This window comes from Chroicocephalus ridibundus, chromosome 3 (genome assembly GCF_963924245.1).
Source record: "Chroicocephalus ridibundus chromosome 3, bChrRid1.1, whole genome shotgun sequence".
Lineage (NCBI taxonomy): Eukaryota > Metazoa > Chordata > Aves > Charadriiformes > Laridae > Chroicocephalus > Chroicocephalus ridibundus.
This window is the reverse complement of record NC_086286.1, coordinates 32,951,001-32,972,018: the sequence shown is the minus strand read 5'-3', so window position 1 is coordinate 32,972,018 and position 21,018 is coordinate 32,951,001. Positions and strand designations below refer to the sequence as shown.

Here is a 21,018-nt window from a genome sequence, read left to right as displayed (position 1 = left end):
AGAATATATTCTCTGGTAGGTTAAAATTTAATCAGCCAAGCAAAAAAATGAACCCAAGGGGCAACAATGAATCATTGTCAAAGGAATAAAAAAGAATAAATCCCTTTCAAATACATCTGAAACAGGGAGCCTGTAGGGCTGACTGGTGTATAAAAGAAAGCAGAAGCCCAACAGAAAAGCTAAATTAATTTTTCTTTTTTTTTTTTCTTTGGTGTCCTCTGCACAAAAGCTTAAAAAAGTCCTTGTGCTCAGAGCCTTTCAGTGTGGGGGACAAGTTGGGGAACAATCAAATCCTTGAACAAATTGACAACAAATAGTAAAAAGCCTGCCAGGATTAGATGATATCCACCCAAGGGAGTGGAAATATGCCAAGCAGAAATACGAACATGTCTACATATTAACTGTGGTGTGAACTATTTTTTGAGTCAGCACCGATGTCAGGAATGGAAGACAACAAATGTGAAACCAGTTTTTATAATGGGTTTCTTGTTAGGAGGATGTGGGGAACTGCAGTGGTAGTTCTACAAAAGCAGTAATGTTGAACTTCTGTACTAGGCAAATTGGTGATAGCAGCTTAAAGAACAGAGTGAACTGACCGGGAGTAAATATGATATAACAGGGGAGCTTCCTTGTGGAACTGATGAATAAAATCCATGACAATGGCTATGTGCCCATTGATTGATTATTCAGCTGGGATGTATTTGGGTTTCTACAAATCTTTTGTGCAAGAAATCCTAAGGAAGCTAACTGTCACAGTATAAGGGTGAGGAGGGTGAGGGCACCTTTGTGGGCCCCTGGTTAAAAGCTGGGGACTGAAAAATCAGATTGCAAATTTTCAAACTGTGAGAAGAGACGAGAGTGAACCTGCGGAGGCTCGTATTGATCTGTGTTGGGGCATGTTCTCTCCATGTATTCAGATGTGATCTGGATAAAGGGGCACGCTAGCTTGCTGACACAAAACTATTCAGGATGCTTGGAATGAAAACTTAAAAGTTTAAACTTACTCTAGCTATGCATATGCTATGGTGAACTCTAAATTAGATACTGCTTGGTCACAGAACGTAGCTATCTGAAAACATCAGCTCAGTGTTAGCAACAGTCAGAGACACAAATAATTTCAGGAATCGGGGAGAGAACAGCATAGAAAACACATTTCTGCTGCTGTGTGTAGGTCCATAATTCACCCATATCTTGACAGTTGTCTATACTTTTCATCTCAAAACAGGTGTGGAAAAACCTAGGAGGGAGGGTAAAGGGGAAGAGTGCTCAGACTTAGGAAACAACTTCCACATGAAGTCAAATAGACTGACCCTTCAGCTTGGAGGAAAGATGGATGGGTATATGATAAAGACAGACAGACATATGCAAAATGATAAATTTTCTGGGAACACGGGAATGACTACCCTTTGCAAGAATAACAAGGAAACAGATCAAGTTATTAAAACAAGAAAAAGCATTTTTCAACACATACTTAAATGGTGAAGTACCTTTGCCATGGGAGTTGGGGGGGAAGCCGGAAGTGTGAAAGAGTTAGAAAAACATATAGACAAATTCACAGAAGAAAGGTCTCAGAGTTCTTCAACACTAAGTAGTTGCTTGCTCAGGGAGACCAACAGCACAGATAGTTGGGAGGACAGAGCATGGAATTATACCTGTATTTTCATTGTTCTTTCCCTAAGTATCGGCATTTGGGTGTTGTCAGAGGCAGAATCCCAGGTTAGATGGACCTTCAGTTTGACAAAGAATAGCTGTTCTTAAATCTTTGAAATGTTAAGAGACCATTCCCCAACTCACCCCCTCCTCACACCCCACCTCTGCAATCCTGAAAAATAGGATTGGATCCTCTTTCTCACTCAATGTAACCTGTGGACTGTTCTCAAATACAGTTGAAATTAGTGTTAAAAATCTGAAAGATCCTGAGTTACTACAACCGATTTGCATGATGCAGACAAATCCTTCCTTGCACGTGCCTCCAGTATCTCAAACAACAGAGCTGGGATTCTGGTTATCATCCTGAGCAAAGCATCAGCTAAAAACATAGATGGAAGAAGCATGAATTTGAAATAAAATGTCACGCAACAGCCAGGCAGCAACTGTCTCAACCTTCTACAAAGTACAGTAAAAATAATATAAATTTGCAAGTAGCTCAAGACTGAAACCCGAGTAGGGAAAAAAAACCAACCCAAATGCATGGAAGTTCCTGATGGTTATTGAAGATGGTCACGTAGTATGGCTCATGAGACAGACTGAGGTGGTTGTGGGGAGCAGTAGTGGCTCTCTGCCACCGTACTGACCTCTGTGTGCTCTGGTACCCATGTCCACAGGGGCTGCCCGGAGCCCCCTGCTCGTGCCAGGCACATCACCTCCTTGCAGCGTGAGCACTGCTGGCTGTCCTATGCATAAGTGTATCTCACCTGCTGGGCTGGGCTGCCTCCACGTCTCCTCTGTCTTTGACATGGAAAGAATGATTTACAAGCAGAAGTACACAGCAGGACTAAATATTCCAGATGTAGCTCCTGGATGTTAAATGACAATTATTCTAAGTGCAGAAAGACTCGTTATGAGACTTGCTGGATGCTGATGGCTTCAGTGTGGCAAACAGGGACAGCTGTGAGCACGCTTTGAGGTTCAGCTGAGGGTCCACACCCAGACATCATAGCTACCTTTGTGGAGATTTCAGGATAACCCAAAATCTATGCGTATAAATCCAAATGCATACTCAAGAAAAGAGAATAATGTTTACTGATATAGTTACAGGCCTGACTTCTGTCTGTTTCATCTGTCAACACTCTCCACTAAGAGAAGAAATGGCAGCTGTTTCTGTATCACTATGGCAAACTCACAACAGCATGACGTTGCTTTCTGACTGGGGAAGATGTAGATTAATGTGAACTGCTCCTTTCTAAGGAGTTCCACTTTGTACATGTTCAAATTACTCTAAATTTGTACACAACAAAGCTACTGAGATATATGGAATGTGCTGAAGAGGAAAACAGGTAGAAAGGGCCTATGGAGGATGAGGTTGGCACAAGCAGTCTCTCACCTCTGTGTATGACTTTATTGTATTCCACTAATTTCAACAGATCTCACCTGCTTATAATAACTAAAGGCTTATTCTAGTATAGCAAAAACTACAAAAATACATTTGGTTGTTGGAATGAACCTCACTCTCAGAAAGCAGGGCAGAGGAAAAAGGTTGCTTCTGTCAGGATTCTGTCATTTTAGGTATATTAAGTCTTCTAAAGTATTTTTCTAAGGTTAAAGTATTTTTTTATGTTTTTAAGGTAATGCAGAAAATCTGGAAGATCAGGGGAAACTAAAGGTAAAGTATGAGTGCAGCTTTCTCTTTTTTTCCTTTTTTCAACACCTATCATCACCCCTCTGACTGTCGCTTCCTCGAGGCAGATAGGAGAAGAAAAACTACAGCTTGGTGCACTAAACTGTTCGATTTTGCAAAGAATAAATGTAAAGCAAATGACTCAGCAATGTGACATTGCAGCTGCAAGATTACAGTACCTAATCAGGAAATAAAGGTTTCTCCGAGCGACGTTTGTTATTACGTTGCGTATCCTGTACGTAGATCGATTGTGGTTAGCACTTGTTCCTAGATGCTCTGTTGCTCTTTTAGAAACAAAAGACTAAACTCTTCCTTGTGCTATAATGGTGCAAGGCGTGCGCAGCATTGAAACCCTCCAACTGAGGACTAGTGGGTGCGTGTGGACTGTGGTGGCCCTTGATGCAATATGGGTTTCACCGTTACGTAGCTAGCCAAACGTGGTCATAGTGATGAGGGAAGCCCTAGCAAAGTCACCCTGGTGGGGTTGTCTTTTTAAGTACTAGGTGTTGGACCATACCTGGAGTCAGGATGTAGGAGGGCATTAAACAATGTTCCTCGTGGTACTTAGCTGTCTTTTATGTTAAGTGAATAACATCAATCACCATCAATCATCCTTGCCTCAAATGCAATTCTTTTTTACCCCCCTCCTCTTTAGTGCTTTCTATGACCACATGGGAATGTTAACAGTTGCCAAGGGCCCAGAACTGGTTCATTCTGCCTCTCCTGTTGCATGTTGGAGATGTAGCTTTTCGAGGTGTACATTGGGTGCCCCTTGGCATATGAAGATGCATGCAGTAGCTGTCCTTATGACCTCCTCCAGATTAAGCATTCACTCTTTGCAGCAATGGGTGTAACAGGTTGTGTTCAGCACATTTTATTGTTTGCTCAGGCCCAGTTCTATGGCAATCAGTAAGAAAACTGAGCAAAAAGAATCAAGTCTTGGAAGAGTGAATTTGAAAATGCTGCTGTCCAGATCTGTGTTCCTGTGTATTTCTAGCAGAGCTGTAATTGCTCTTTAAAATTGTTGTTACATGAGTAAGAGCTTGGTACTGTGTGAGAATGGAGCCCATAGGACCCCTCCTTCCACAAATTTCCTTGTTAGATCTAAGCAATCAACCATATTTTTTTTATGTTAAAGGCTCTAAGAAGCTTCCAGTTTTCATGTGAACAGGCGATGTTACCCGAGACCCCTTCATCTTCAGGTTTGTGTTTGATTGTCCCTGTAGAGGCTTTCCCTCCCAAAATTATTTGAGAATGGGCTGAGGGAGAAATCAGCTGTTTCAGGGGATGTGTATGTGTGGGATATGACTGAAGTGAGGGTGGGCTCTATGAACTCCTCAGTCTTTTGTTCTATTTAAAATTACTTTTTTATCTTGGTTTCTTCAGCTGCTGTTGTGGCTATCCTATCAGTGGCTATAGGATGCCACTATTATTTAATCATTCACAGCGGTGTTTTGTGATCTCTTCTGGCTTGATGATTGAGCATTTCAGTGGTTCTGAACACCTGAGTAAAACTTCTCATCCTCTCTGACTGATTTAAAACTGACGGTCGAAAAGATCAGCATAGACTTCTTATGTATTAATCAATTTTGCTATGTTTTAGTATACTGGTGAATGTAACTTTCTTTCAAGGTTACTGCCTTTTTTTTTTTTTTTTAACCTAAAGTCTTTCACCTTTCCGCAGTTCATGCTCTGAGGCCAGCTGACATTAAAACAGTCACTGCAATAGGAAGTCTGCAAAGAGTAAGTACAAGCGGGAAGTGTGCTGAACGTGACCCATTTCCTCCATTGTGACTCTGTGATGAGGTGACGATGAAGTGAGCTGATGATGTAGTTTGGGGTCCCAGTTAGTGCATTTAGGACTTGAATCTTTCCACAAGCATCAAAGACTTCTGGTGAAAAATGACTGGAAATACCTGCTGTTCGGTGTTCCAGTATACCCTGAGTCTAAAAATAGCCATCTGACTTTGCGCAGGAGGAAATGTGATCGCAGTGTTCTTGGAAAAGAACAATTATATTTGATGAGAGTGCTTGGATTTTCCTAACAATGAGCAGAACAGATCGAATAACTGTAAGAAGCAGCTGGGAAAACTCAAACTGGAAATAAGTACAATTTTGGTGATCACCATTAGAACAAATTATTGAGAAATGCAGTAGATTTTCCATCCTGTTAAAGTGTTTTCCGCAGAGACTGGTTTCCTATCTAGAAGGCAGAAGCTCTAGAAGCATCACAAAGGTATACTTCTGATGTATAAATCAGTGAGTAAAGTTCTCCTGCCTGTTCTAATACAGTCAGATTTGGATGATCTTTGCTTATTTTAATAGCTGGAAGCAAATATCTGAATAGATTTGGGGCCCAATCAAATGCATTTAACCACAATTCTCAAGTTTTGAGGAAGTATAGAAATGCATGTTGGGCAAAAATTGGTAGCCGTTGCAGGGACTACAACTGCAAAGAAATGGGGGAGGCACTCCCTTGTCACAAAACAAGTCTCAAATTTGAGTGGTATTCATCAAGACATCATACTTTTCCTTGGGATGAAAGCTTTCCATTAGAAAATCAGCACTCCTGGACTCCACCTCCGTCTTTGGAAGAAAATTACTGTCCTAAATGCAAAGGTGCATCCATATCAGGCGGATGGCCCTTTAGAGCCAGTCTTTTTTTGTGTTAATGTCTTTGTTGCTTCTGGATGTTGCCACAGAAAAACATATAAATGATCTTCTTTTAAGGAATGTCTACTTTCCTACAGCAAACATCTCTGTCACTGTCTCCTCCTCAGACTCTTTGAAATCAATGAACTTCCTCTGCTTATGTTTAGGGTTGTTTTTTTAGTAGACATCATACTGGCTGAGTGCCATTCCTGTAAGTTATCTAAATGACTTCAGGTTGCTTTCCTTGTTAAAAAGGTGTAGATCCAGAGAAATTTGGTTAGAACAGCGTTTCTTTTGACCAAATCTGTGTTCAACTTGTCACTTTTAAACCATATGTAATAAATTCATTAATGAAAGCAGTAACTAAGAAAGGATTATCAGACTATGCAAATGGACTGTAATAAGGAAGCTCTGGAAAATAATTTAAATCTGTGAGTAACTGCAACACAATGGAGAAGAGTATGTAGAAAACAATTTTACCTATAACTGGAGTGGAATACAGTAGGGTAACAATGTTTGTGGAGCAGCTAGTGTTCCCTTTGCTTAATGCTATTCTTATTGCTTGCGTGTTCACAGACACCAGGATCTGGCATGCATCATGAGGATTTACTCCAAAGGTAACAATGAATTGTTAGCATTGATAAGCGTCACGATACTAATTTATGCAGTATCACAGTGCAGGAATTAGACCCAAGAAATTCTTATTGTTGTTTTCTAGAGAGGAGGAGAAAGCCTGTGTAAACTCTAAAGGATTTTGAGACACTGGATCCTTCCCAATCCTTAGTCAATAGAATTTCTTTGTACTTACACAAGATATGGAACTACCTTAGGCTCGCAATAGCCTTGATTAAGAATTGCTGTTCCACGATGGATTCTAGGCAGTAAATATTATCATTAACTAGTTAGAGATCAGAAAGCGGAGATTTATCAAAGCAAAGAAAGAACCCAGGAGTCCTGATAGCCTATCCTCTGTTTGAATGATTCCCAGTGCTTCATGGATAAGCCTTACCTCATTTTCTTCTTTCCTGACCCCTTAGTGGATATAAATCAGTAAGTGAACGTATAGCTAAACCTTGTAGATGCAAGTCTGTGTAGCTCTTTTGAGTCATAACATTCCAGATGAGGATTTGGCCCTGCACTAACCAACTTTAAAAGAGTAATTTTTTTAAATGGTTGCACAAACATCCGTGTCCACTTGTATGTGGGTGAACGTAGAGAGGCTGCTGCATTGCTTTTACATATGCATAAGCACAATTACTGCAACACTGAAAGTGTACAGAGGCACAAAGAATTGAGATCCAAGACTGTGTTCTTACTCAGCAGTAGCTGATGACATGATGGTTTTGGGGAGGGAAAGGCTCATTCTAAATTTCAGCAGCTGCTGTGAATAGGCACTCTGAGCTGCAGCATAGCTAATAAGAAATTGAGGCTGTGCTATAATATATTTTTTCTTTGAGAAATGGAGTAGCAGCAACTTCCTGTTTTCTCTTCCCTTTCTATAGCACAGGAAAGAGCCTCCTCGAAGTAAGCGTGGAAACTTTAGCAGGTGCGTCTTGCTGTCACACTGAAACTTGAGCAAATTGATTGAACGGGACACTGGCAGGAGCTCCAGTGTTTTGCTGGGCTGCAGAGTGGGTGCAGCAGAAGTACACTATAGGGGTGTAAGGGAAGCCTGAGGGACAGTGTACTCAGGGGACGTGAGTACAGCCAGTCTGAGTCATCTGTGCTGGTTTTAAAGAGTCTGTCTGGGTAGACAAATCAGGTTGAAGAAGTGATACTGTAGGCTGCTGTAAGAGCCCTACATGCCCAACTACCCATGCCTGAGTCCCTGCCGGTGTGTGCTTGCTGCCCATGTTAGCCCAGTGAAATCTTGTGTGGGTTTAGCTGTGCAGTACTCTTTCCACTGCCACATGTTCAGGATTTACATGGGGGCTGCTATAGATGCACCACATAGGTGAGATCATCATCTATCAGCTGGTTTTAGCTGTGTCTGAAGGAAGCCTTGACTTGCTGGAAGGTTGTTTCAAATAAAACTTTCATGTCCACTGAAATGCTGAGTTGAGTAATGGTTAGCTCCCCACTACATCTTCTTCATAGTGTCTTAACGTCATCTCCATTTCCCTGCGAAAGGGGTTCAAAACCTGGCAACTCCTCAGTGCTTCAGGAGGATGCCTCTGGGTAGCCCTTCCCTGGAGCTTAATTTCTGTGGCTGCCTGTGCTTAAATCTGCCAACGCTACTTGTGTCTGACATGAGAGATGGGGATGGAGGTTTCTAACCCGAGTCTGGAGGCAAACTTGGAGGTCAAACTTCCACTTCAGAAGGTGAGGAGCAAAATCAGCAAGAACAGCTGCAGAGGGGCTCAGTGTACCTGTCTTGCGTGCCAAGAGATCCTCAGACTTTACGTTTTCTGTCTGCTTTAGTTCTGTTGTGTTTATAGTGAAACTGCAGAGTAGCAGTCCCTTGTATGCAGAAATTGCCTAACCTGTGTATGTCATTCAGCTCTCATTAGCAGTTTTAATCCCTCGGTCCTACACCAGTCTCCTCTATCTGGCACAAAGGGAGCGACATCAGACAGTCAAGCCATGTAAGTCTGAGGGGGGTTTTGTCTGGGCAGTTCATTTACAGCTGGAAAGGTGGAAGATGGAAGCCATTGATGCTGAAGCACTTAACTGGACACAGAATATGTTCAGTACTGGCAGAAGCTGCACAGACCATGCTACTGTGGCTCAATTGTCACCTCTCAGAAGCAGGAGGAACAAAGTCCACTGTGTTCTTTGGGGTCTGGAGCACCTGCCTTAACATCCGGCCTCCCTCTTTATAGCTGCAAAACAAATTTTTGGGCTCAAATAAAATTAGAGGTGTGCCTACCAACATGTGTCTGCTGTTTTCATCTAAGTGCACGTGTCTGTAAGTGAGATACTTGAATATGAGCTAATCACCCCAGGCTCTCTGTGTAGAACAGTCAAATGTCTAATCTCAACACATTTAGGATAGACAAGATTAATCCCACCTGAAGTCTCAGATGTTGATTTAATGGTAAAAATCAGCCAAAGCTTTACCCTTACCGATGCCTTCATAGTTTCTCTTTTCCTTTCTGCTTTTCAGAGACCTCCTGCGTCAAGCTGAAGAAATAGTGAAGCTCATGAAAGAGAATCAGGTTTGTCTAAAGCACATGATGATTCAGCGTGGTGTGAAGCAGAAAAGGGGAGAAATGCGATGAAATACTTTGAAAAGATTTTTGAGTGCTGCTTAAAATAGAAAATACCATTTCTTGAGGTTAACGGACTTTAGTCTTTCTGTCGTAAATAAGAATCAATTCTGTACCTTTCAAGTACAGAGATTTGTTCTTGAAAGTATCCCACTTGGTTTATGTTTGTCAGAGTGGCTGAAGAGCTTGGTAGGGAAGCCAATGTGTTTGTTTTCCATTGGTTAAGGATGTGAGACCTCTGCTAGCTGTGCTCCGTAACTGTGCCAGTGTTTCTGAGAAGCCAACCCAAAATAATAGTTCTCAGTATTTGTCTCTTCAGTTTCCTCTTAGTCTTTTAGCATTATATTTTCAAAAAGGGCAGTGAAGACCCAGATATGCTTTGGCTGATGTCAGTGGTTGATGCTGGTGAGAGCTTGAGTTATCACTCACGGCTGAGTGCTTTGTAAATCCCATCCTGGAGTTTTACGCATTCGTTTTGCTTCTATTCTTAACCCCAAGGCATGTTATTTTGTAAAATGGTCCTGACATAATGGGAAACTGTAATTGCCAAGGCGATTCTGCTGTTGGCTCTTCGCTCTACACGGAGCCCGTTGGACTGTTTGTACATGGATTTAGCATGCATTTTTGTGGAACTGAGTGGTTCTACCAATGCTCTTCAGGATTGGCGAGAACTGCCTAATAAACATAGCACAGCTGAGTGGGGCTTTAGGTCTCAGATTTTTGCTTGAGTCTTCATCCCACTAGTGTTACCCAATCTCAGCAGTTCAGGAAGATTAACCCTGTCAGCAAGCTGCAACAGTGACGGAAAGAAGCAGCATCAAGCTCTGTGCTAAGCTGTGCATGCCCGTCTTTTCCAATAGACTCTAATGGCAGCAGCAATTTCTGTCTCTAACCTGAGCTTTTTATAGGTGTGTGTTCAGCTTTAATCGCAGCGTTTGTGGCCTAACCATCCATTTGCTGTCTCCTGTTGGGAAAAGCTGGATGGTTTGTCAAAAGGAAGTGATCAGGGTGGCCAGGGTTGGGTCATGGACTACTGCTTGGTATTGCTGATTTAAAGCCATAGCAAATCTTGTGTGAGAAAGGAAAATAGCAAATAGGTCTCTTATCATCCTATTCCTTTCAATTATATCTTTTTTTTCCTCCTAGATGATGGACTTCCAAAATGACTGGAAACTGATCACAGTTTTTTTTAGTGCTGAAAACCCGTGCTCTTCCTGTGCCTCCACACAACTGGTAAGCTTTTCATGGGTTGGTTTAGCAGTCAAGGCAGGAGGTTATGAGACTTTTCCCAAGTTCTGCTCTCTGCCATAGTGAACCAAAGCAGTAGCTGGTTCCAGGACGTTGGAATGACTCTGCCCAGTGATGTAAGCACCTGGAATGCTTTTTTTTTTTGGTATTTATAAACGTGTACTTAATTTGTGATCCTAAGTCCGAGATGCCTTAGTCTTTTCCACCTTCAAGTCTAAAGATACTTTTCTTCCTTATCTCTGTCTTTTTTTTTTTTTTTTTCCATAGCTAAGTTGTCTAATTATAGGCAGTTAAATTACAAGACTAGTGCCATGTTTTGTTTTTTTTTCTTGGCGCTGGCTACGGCTGAATCCAGAACATGGTGGTTGTTGGTAACACTTCAGTGCACAGCTCAACACACAGGGTTTGTGACTCTTGGCAAATTGATAACTTTGTTTTTTCTACTAGTTTTGATGGCATTTCTCATCTCATTTACAGAAGAGCTGCATATTGGACAACCTGGAAAAACTTAAAGCTGCCTTGGACTTTTTGTATAAAAAGGTAAGATTTATTCATCAACCTTGAATACCTGAATCCTTTGCTGATTTTTCTAGTCTCCCGTACTGGACATGGGCTTGTACGACTGTTCAGGTGATGTAGAACACCAGTTTCATTGACTTCAATCCACTGGCTTCATTTGTTGTCAATAAGTGTTTTACTCATGCTTTTAAGCTGACGCATGCAAACAGAAAGGATGGGCAGGTAACTGCTCTGTTTTGCAACACAAGCTGATGTACCACTCAGTCTGGTGGGTTGATTTTTTTTTTTTTTTTAAGTGATTTATATTAAAAATGGAGTACATCTGTCTAGGTCTGAAAGTCATTCATGTTTAGGAGAGCTGTTTGTGACAATAACAGATATCTAATTACTGGATGTATGGAGCTACCTAGGCCGTGTACACGCTGCTAACTACCTGGTGATGACTTTTACAGACCAGGGAAAACACCCATTACAAATGTGTAATGGATCTTTTTTCCTATTAAGGTCTCAGCATTTCTAAATGGTTTTCTAGCTGGCTGAGCTAAGAATTACCTACTTATCTAGGATAGTTTCTGGGAAATGCTCTGCAGTGAGTCTACTAACGAATAGTAGACTAGATGCAGATGTATCGCTACTAAAGCAGACTATTAACTGTTTATCTGAAGTATTTCAATAGCGTCTTCCAAGAATTCTGTTTGCTGGATTGAAGGCCTAAAGGGTATCCTAAACCTGCTATGGTTTGGTTGCCTTGGGCCGCAACCACTCGTTTTTCTCAGACTGATTTCAACAAATGTTGTGTACAGGTGAAGTTCCACCTACGCATTCTCTTCAGATTCTCTCCACTATTATTTCTATAATCTGTTTATGTGCACTTGTAAAAGTTGAAATATCATTATGTAAATGGAAGTTTGCTTTCTGCTTGGGGGAGAGGTGAGGCAGGATGCACGAGTGCTTATGCTGTTATACAGGATGTTTCATCCCCAGCTTTGCATTGGTACATTACTACAAAAATGGCAGTTCCTAATTCATTTGAGGTCAGTTTGGTTGACTGGTGTCAACGTACCGGTTACATAAAATGTATTGGTGGGTCTCAGTCAAGAAGTCATGGTCACAAGTACTTCGTGAATGAAGATCAACATTATTCTAGATGGCAGGCATAGGAGTAAGGTTCAGGATGGAACTGGCAAGGGCTTAGATCATTGATTTTATGCTGGCAGAATCCCAGGCCAGAGGTAACACATGTGAAGCTGTAGACGTAATTTACCATTATCACTACTTGTGGATCTTTAATTGCAAATATAACATGATTAATTTATACTGTCACTGCAGGTGCCCAAAGCCTTCGTAAATTTGGTGGATTACACTGAGCTGATAACATCCTCTCCTGCATGCCAAGGTTACAATAATACCAGGTAACATTCCTTTAAATTCTTGACACTGCCTCCCACTAGTTTTCAGATATGTACTTTATAACTGAGGTAGAGTCTTCTGAACAGTTTTTCTGCCCTTAATATAAAAGTATGTGACAGATTTTAGGACTCCACTTTGTTTCTGACAAACTTTCTCTGCAAGGCATATTTTTGCCAGGAAGAGTAGGTGCTTTTAATCCTGCCAACTTGGATAGCATAGGTTTAAATATTGCACGCTGTGGTTGTGGTGGATGGACCGTGACTAGCAGCCACAGCCTCTCACTCACTTCCCCTTTTACCAACCCCCAGCAGGACAGGGGAGAGACTAGGAAGAATGAAAGCAAGAAATCTCACGGGTTGAGATAAAAGAAATTTAATAGGTAAAAGAAAAAGAAGGGGGAAATAAGTTACACAAAAGTGATTGCTTGCCACCTCCCATGAGTGGAGTGAAGTCCAGCCAGTCTCCAAGCAACAGTGACCTTGGAAGCCAAAGCACCTCTCCTCTTCCTCCTCCACCTCAATTTTTGTTGCTCAGCATGATGTTACATGGTATGGAATATCCCCTTGGCCAGTTCAGGTCAGATGTCCCAGCTGCGTCCCCTCACAATCTCTTGCCCACCCCCAGCCTAATCTCTGGGTGGGTCAGAGTGGGGAAAAAGAGAAAGCCTCAATGCTGTACAAACACTGTTCAGCAACAGCCAAAGCAATGGTGTGTTATCAACAGTTTTAGCCACAAATCCAAAACACAGCACCATATGGGCTGCTATGAAGAAAGTTAATTCCATCCCAGCCAGACCTAGTACTGTGATTTTGGTCACAAGACTGCACAGTCTACCTACCCCCAGCTCTTTAGTCAGTGCTACTTCTGCCCTGCAACTCTCGAGCTAGAAACTCTGAAGGCTCTTTAAAAGTTTAACTTTTTAGGTACCCACATTTGCAAAAGGAATAACTGGTCTTAAAGCACATTGTTAGGCTTTACAAAAGCTACTACTTGGGTTTAGGGTATGGTACGAGGGAGGACACCTAGCTTGTTAAGTCCTTATAGTAGCTGCATGCCTAGATGCTTTCATCCATCTCTCTTCCTCAGTATCTTGTAACAAAAGTGTGAGTAGTTATGTCCTAATTTAGTACAGAGTAGGAGTGTGCACATGGACAGTTATGATGGAGTAGTTTACAGCTGATGAGATTACACTCCATCTTACTCCACAATAATTTTTTTCCTGTGCCTGTGGCATAAGACACCATATGTACTAATATAGTCATCCTGAAGTGTTTCGCAAGCTTTGCACGTATACAACCAGGGAGACATTCCATCAATCAAGGAAGGCGTCTGGCTGCTGCATAGCCACATGCTTAACAACAAGTATAAGCAGAGGAGAAGTTTTCCTTGTCAAAAGCAATTGTGTGGAGCATTCTAGCTTATTTCTCCTGCACAGGCACTGAGAGGAAAAATGTGCAACAGGTAGATGAGAGGTTGAAAAGATGGCTTGAGGAATATGGGCTTTGCTTATATTGAAGGCCTTGAAAAACAAAATGAAATAGATCTAATTTTTTTTTCCTCTGAGGAATTTTTGTGTTTCCTCCTCAACTTAAGGGAATTTACTTTCTCATTGTCAGTGTGCTCTTGTGTAGCTATGTTTATCTGGTTGAACAGTTCCACCAGTTTGCAAGCCAGGTATTTCAGTGTTTGGTAAACTCCTGGGTTCACCTCAGCCTCAGGCCCAGATCGTCTCCCAGATAAAGGTCTTGGGATTTGGCTACCAAGTCCTCATTTTGAACTGTGCTTTGAGAGAAAAACATAAACCTATGTCTAAGAGGAAAGTCTTAAAGGAAAGTAGATGACACTCCCAGTCCCATGTCAGTACCTAACTTTAGGCATTGAAGTTTGGGACACAAGAGGGATTTAAAGTTCTGTCCTTTATTAGTTTCTTACTAACTAGAAGTGCTGTTTGCAGTAAAAGTAGTGTGTGAACCACATTTTTAGGCATATAACTCTCTTCATGTATTGCATGAGGGCCTTCTGTTAGGCTTAGGTAAGATTCTGGTCCTGAGTTCATATTACTTTTACTTACCAGCAGTGATAAAAGCCCTTTAACAGAAAACTCCCATTTTATAGGTTTATCTAGAGTTCTGTGAAAATGAGAGTCTGATCCTGACAGGTACTTACTGCAAATCCCACAAAAAGTTTTCTCAGATTCCAGTCCATCCAGGCATTTTCAACTGAGTATATCATTGCTCTAACCAGACTAATCCTAACTGTATCTTATATTGTTCCTGTCTACAGCCTTGGTAGAAGGTCTGAGTTCTCCAACTAGCTGCAGAAATACGCAGTATGCATATCTCGCCTTGCAGGTCAGAAATTTGGCTGAGATTGGCTAGCTGTTTGACAGTGCCTGGCCATTCTTCAGCATATATAAGCTTTTGCGGTACTGAGCTTCCATCCGCATTTCTAGATGGAAGTCTTGTTGCCAAATACTAAGGCAGAAGTTCTTGTGGAAGTATTCTGAGGGTGTTCAATTTTCCTATGTGACTGTAGAGAGGGAAATGTTTGAAAACTAGTGCAGCTGCTATTTTAAGCCTGATCATGCTGCTAGCTTGTGAGATCCTGTGCTAATCAAAGTCTGGCATATTTGTCATCTGTCATCATTTGTCATCTTGCTGTCAAATCAAGAAGCATTCCAAAGCTCTGGACATGGCAATATACGTCATTCTACGTTTATATCAAAAATTAGATTGTTCCATGTAGCTTTCTCAATATATGCAACAATTTAGTCTTCAATATATGCTTGTCAGTGGCTTAGAAGAGTTCATGTTATCTGTCTTGTTTATTGAGAGTTCATGAAGCCTTTCATGGTTTTCATTCTTTTCTGCAGCAATCCAGGCAGGAATCAGTGCAATTGTGTTGGTGAACACTCCACATTAGATGATAACATATTGAGGTGGTCCTATCAGGTATGGCATCTTCTGTGTTACTTGGCTCTCATATTGCTAGGCATGTCATTTCATTTTCTAGATTGGACTGAAGTGAGGAGGTAGGGAAGGAATAGCAGTGAGGAAGTTGAGTAACAGTCTTTTTACCACATGCCCACAGCAATCCTGACCCCATTTCTTACATCAGGAACATTGGAGATAAGCTCTGTCTATACCTGAGTGATCTTGGTATCTCATGAAGTTTCTAATGACTATATAGCTTTCGGCAACCTAGGATTTGTTGTATCCCATCAGAGAAATGATCTGTCTTGTTCAGTAACCTGTCACGTGATTTAGAAGACAGAAACTTTATGTTAAGACAAAGACAGTTGTGCTGGAATTCCTCTTAAAAATGATAGGGAGACAATAAGCATGGTATTTCATTGCCTTGCTAAGCTTGCTGCTCTTTCAAAGAAAGGTATGGTAAATCAGTATAGCTTTCTCAGAGCTACAAGGAGTCTCCAATTATTGTGTAAGATGATTTCATTAAAATACTGTCTTTGTTCTGGATTACAGAATTTGATTATTGTGGTTTATTAGGGATGGAGATAATCTTATTCACTTTAAGACCTGACGAACTGCACATACATTACACTCTCTACCTGATAATACTCATCTGTTTAAATGGTTTTCTATTCAGGATGCTTGGGAAAAACTGCTGGAGTCTGAGAGGTATGATCAAAAGGAAGATTTCACTGTCGTTCTTCAGCCTTCTTTCCAAGAAAGAAATCTGCTGCTCAGACCAGTGAGTAAACCTGAGTTGCTCCATTCTTTCTGGACTGTATCTGCTGAGATTGAGTGCAATATTCAGCTGGTTCTTTCCTGTCTAAGCTGTGTGTAATGCCAGGAGACAAGGGTAGTCGGACACATGCAGAACACACCTCAGGATCAGACATGGAGGTCCTGAGAGTGGAGCTTGCTTCAGACAGTGTCAGTCAGAGAGCCTGTGTTTCTTGAATGCTATGTTCCTTGGAGAAATCGAGTCATGGCACCTTTGTAGATTAGGTCATGAGTGTCTGGAAACTGTCAGTGCTGCCAATTTGTCCATATCTTTGCAGTCATCAGCTCATTCATCCCTGATCATGACCATGTGTGTTTGGAAACAAAGGCAAAAAGAAGGTAACAAGAAGTATTTAAAAAAGGAGGGGGAAAGACAAAGGTTTTGTAAAATCTGTTGGAAAGTAGAGTTACCTCCCTGCAATGAGGTTAATGCAGTCGGGGAACCTTGGAATTAATTTTGTCCAGATTTTGTATTTGGTATAGCCAGTGGGGAATGAATATAGATAGGGTTGCCTGGGATGTCAGACATAATTTTGCCACGGGTGATCTACAAAGGGAAGTTCAAAGCTCAAGGTTGTCTGAAACCTGGCAATGAAAAGCGAAAATATTACTTACTAGATGATTGTTCACTCAGAGCAAGGTATCAAAATCCAACACATAATATTAGGTGGTGATTTGTAAAATAGGTTGGTGGTAAGTCTTGGTCTGGCTCCTGGGCATCATAACAGCTCCTTGAATTTGTGGTAATTCCATTGCTCTCCTTAGCTCAGTATCAGAATAAAAAGGACTGGGAGAAGAAATTTGTTTTCCAGGAAGGTTGGGATTTGCTGTGTTGCAAAATGTTTCTTTTCTGCTTTGTCGTCTTATGCTGGGCTTGCTTTGTCAATGGTTGGCCCGTATGCAAATGGCAGACTTTTAACGTTCAGGGCATTACTTTTTCTCTTAGTAAATTGCTCTGTTACTGCCTTAAATGCCATCTTATGTCATAGATGGATTCTTAATTTCTTCTGATTTGTGGTACACCTAGAGGCCACCACGTGCAATCTTCCAAACCCTTCCAACATCTTCCAACAGTAACTTTCTTTTAAAAATAAGTATGATCTCTTCTGCATGCTCCCACTTTTTAAATGCACGTAAGTGTTAGCTAGAGGTGTTGTTTATTCCAAATCAGTCATGTGATCACGTCTGCATGTTTCCCTGATCTCCTATATGTCACTATTGTGGTTGTGCTTTGCTGTTGCTCTGGTCGTCTCGTCCTGTTGATGTGCAGTCCCTTCACTGCTACCTTACAGCAGTAAGTACAGCAATCACTTTGAGGAACAGCATCTGTTCTATCTTAGCACACCAGTAGTAACTGAGATCAGCAACAAGTGGCTTAATTAGAGTATCAGAGATTGATGTTCTTGTGGATATCAATATTATTTTATAGAATGAGACCTTTTGTGGCTGAATGTCTCACCTTTTCATATTCTTCTTTTCTCATGCTGAAATGCTTTCTCTTTCAGGGCAGGGATGGTTTCATTACCACATCAAAGACACAAGTAGAAGCTCTGGAAGAAGATTATATTTTCATGGCTGTGGGTCTCTGGAACAACATGGTGAGCAGTACCACAAACACTGTTGCTTACTGGACTTAGTACGCATGCTTGGTAGCAACTCCATACTACCCAGACTGAGTAGCAAGGAGGGAGGGGAAAGAAGAATGTAGGAAAGAAACATCCCATGACTGCTATTCTCAGCTGTGCAGAGAGACTGCTCTCAAATAATACTAAGGCAAATCTCTTGCTCTTCTGTGGCTGCTACTTGCTATCGAGACCTTTTTTGAAAGGTTTCCAAAGTAACCCTTTGGGAAGTCTCAGGAAATAAATGACCTGTGACAGATGACAGACTCTTCTTTTGCTAGTCTTGCCTCTGTGATACAGCGGCACAGTGACAACTGAGGCTCGTCCTAGCCTGAGACTATAGCAATTATGCTTTTCTGTCTCCTCTGTTCTGTATCGATTCCCTTCATTACTAATGAGACTCATAAGGTTGTCTCCTCCTTAACCACCATCCTTCTGCTGTTGTTTCTTATACTAAAAATGTGATAGATGGCCTTGAGGAGGTCCTATTAATTCCTCGAGAGCTGGATGTCCTACCCAGCTGAGGAAAGCCAACAAATGGTGCCTTCTAATGCAAGGGAGAGTGTGTCTGAGAGAAACCTGGACCCTCTGACCCACTCGAGCTTGAATGCAATGACCAGATCTGTAGGAGGCTGTTTCCTTCTGCAGGCTTGAGCTGCTGGCACACAGCATTTGTGTGTGTGACTGAGTGGATGCATGTACAGCTGGAAGGGTTTACATTTTAAAATTGATGATGGGGGCAAGTGAAGAAACAGGAGTTGCTTTTCAATATGAATGAGACGAAAAAGCAGGCACATGGGTTTGGGCTCCCCAGAGCAAAGTAGGATGTTTCTGCTTAGTGCATATTATGTTTGGATATGCCCTGATATTGGTGGTTTTGGATAAGATGTTGATTTTACTGTTCCTTCTGACTTAGAAACTTAAAAAATGTTCTGCTTTTGTTTTTCTAATAATCTTCTTATAACACATATAATTCACTTTAATTAAAAAGAATCTGCAATGGCCAATTATGTTAAAGACAAAAGACTTACTTTTTTTGCTTGTTTTGCGGTCCATCTGTTATTAAGATTTTCATCTGAAAGCACTTGCTATTCCTGTGTCTGTCCAAATTATCCTAAGCATGAAGGGAAAAAAGTCTATACTGTAACGGCATTTTAGTAAACTGCATTTTAAATAAATCCATGCAGATTGGCATGTTCTTGTTTCCTTTTATGCTAATTCTGGCTGTAGTAACACTGTTGTAGCCCTGATCGTTTAAACTTGCAGGATTTGGAGGAAGAGTCTTTTATTCAACCAGATGATGTAATAGAAAAATCCTACAGTCACTCTAATAAAAGATATTGTCTTTTAGTTAATGCTAGAAGGACTTTAGTTAGTCAGTAGGAGCCAAAGAGTTAAAAATTGATCAACTGTTGAATCTCTAACCTTGGAATCAATGTGCTGCATGCAGTTATCTCCTTTGCTGTTATCTATGACATTCCTCGTGATGATGTCAAAGTTCCTACCTCAGTTCTTCTATCATAAAATAGATGCCATAAGATGCACATTGGCTTCTTTATTATTCTTTTGCCTTGGCCTCACTAGGCAATTAGTTGAACTAGTTAGATGAACACAGCAGACTCCAAAAGTCAGGTTCCTGACTGTTCCTGCAGTTTTCTTCTAAAAAGAGTGAGTGAGCCCATGTCTCGGTGTCCCTTTCAGTATTGTAGATATTTACCTAGATCACACAATTGCTATCACCTAAACATGATCTGTAAGATATTAGAAAGCAGTGGCATATCCTCCTGAGATACTAACTGTTATAAATATTGAAGCAAGTCAGGAGCAAGCCACACAAAGTATGAATATCCAATTTGCTGGGAAAAGTGGCCCTTTACATCTGCTTAGCATGGTTTTTCAATCAGAAAACTTTTAAAATGAAATGCTGAATATTCTTTCAGCTAGTGCAGAAAATGAATGCTTTGGACTGGAGAGGGACCACCGTGCTGCCAGTTTGCCAGCCTGTTTCGTGCCTCTCTGGTGGGAGTTGTTTGGGTCTAACTGAACCAAACTTGTCAGAATCTGAGATCTAACTGTGGTGATAGACCAACCTGAACTGCTATGTTTTCTAGGGCTTATCAGTTGGAAACTGACCTCCAGCATTGAGTAACGTCCTTCCTTTTTTATCAGATTCTGCGATTAGCAGAGTCCATGTGCTTCTAATGGGCTTCACTTTAATTTTTTCCCATTTTTAATTTTTTCTTTTTTTTTTTCATTTTCCATTTTTTTGCTTTTTTCTATGGCTTCTTACTGTCCAGCTTTTTAGATTTCAATTTATGCAGAATGCCAATACGAGGCATCTTGAATATTTTTTTGTAAGGATTTGTGATGGTATCATCCCCATTCCGAAACAGCTACGTTGCCTCCTTCAGATCCAGGCTCTGTAGAAGGGGGTTTCTCTCCTGAAGTTTAATAACTCATGCAAACATACTCAGTTAACCCAGCACTGATTTCTCTTTCCTGCCCTCTCAAATTTTTACACATAGCCTGCAACAAATTCCTTCTGTCCCTTCAGAAGATTTTATTTTTTTTCTTTACAGCTTCTGCCAGCGGAAGAGCCTTCTTCTTTCCCTCTGCTTCATTTTTCTGTCCATGTTTCCCCCTTGTCTGCATAGGCTTTGTTTTGCCTCCTGGTCTCTGTCCTTGAGCATCCTGTTCTTTGCTGTGTTACTCTATTCTTGTCACTTTAACTGCTAAGAGCATTTTGTGGAAATAGCAGAGGTGATAAATTGTGTAACTGTGTCGGGGCAGTTACCCAGTCTCAGGCAGTGACCATGCTGGGGAGCCACCAGAACCAGAGAATTGTCATAAAGGAGACAAATACCAACTTTGCTTTATTTCAGTGTTTTTCCTCAGTGTGAGGTGGTTTCTCTAGTGAGGGGACAGCCTAGGTGATCTGGAGGAAGAGCAAAATGTGGCAAACCACATCTTGCTACTGGTTTGAAGGGAGGCTACAGGAATGGTAGTATTCCCTTCACAACACCTTTCCCCCTCTGTTTTCCTGCTTTTTCTTTGTTTTAGTGGAATTTTCTTAGTACAGCTGGCAATCATTGTACAGGCACCTCTCTCGGTAGGTTCCTTGTCTGCCTGTGATGATACTCTGGCATGATATAAAAGTAGATGATATGAAAGATGCTTTCTGCATAGGAAGCGCTGGCAGGTGTCCTCACACAGTATAGGTCATTCTAGTTATACTGGGAAGCCCAGCTAATGGTTTATGCTGACTTCTTTAA

The 21,018-nt window shown here is 41.2% G+C and overlaps 1 protein-coding gene across 1 annotated transcript in view; it reads left to right on the top strand.

Annotated features, from left to right (window-relative positions):
* PLB1 (phospholipase B1) overlaps window positions 1–21,018 on the top strand; it is an 84,651-nt gene that overhangs the window by 1,119 nt on the left and 62,514 nt on the right. The window contains exons 2-14 of the mRNA XM_063328658.1: window positions 3,285–3,322; window positions 4,476–4,539; window positions 5,022–5,080; window positions 6,566–6,606; window positions 7,492–7,535; window positions 8,490–8,574; window positions 9,096–9,147; window positions 10,345–10,431; window positions 10,924–10,986; window positions 12,295–12,377; window positions 15,248–15,326; window positions 15,985–16,089; window positions 17,630–17,722. Of these exons, the coding sequence (XP_063184728.1) occupies window positions 3,285–3,322; window positions 4,476–4,539; window positions 5,022–5,080; window positions 6,566–6,606; window positions 7,492–7,535; window positions 8,490–8,574; window positions 9,096–9,147; window positions 10,345–10,431; window positions 10,924–10,986; window positions 12,295–12,377; window positions 15,248–15,326; window positions 15,985–16,089; window positions 17,630–17,722 (893 nt within the window). The remainder of the gene's footprint in view (window positions 1–3,284; window positions 3,323–4,475; window positions 4,540–5,021; window positions 5,081–6,565; window positions 6,607–7,491; window positions 7,536–8,489; window positions 8,575–9,095; window positions 9,148–10,344; window positions 10,432–10,923; window positions 10,987–12,294; window positions 12,378–15,247; window positions 15,327–15,984; window positions 16,090–17,629; window positions 17,723–21,018) is intronic.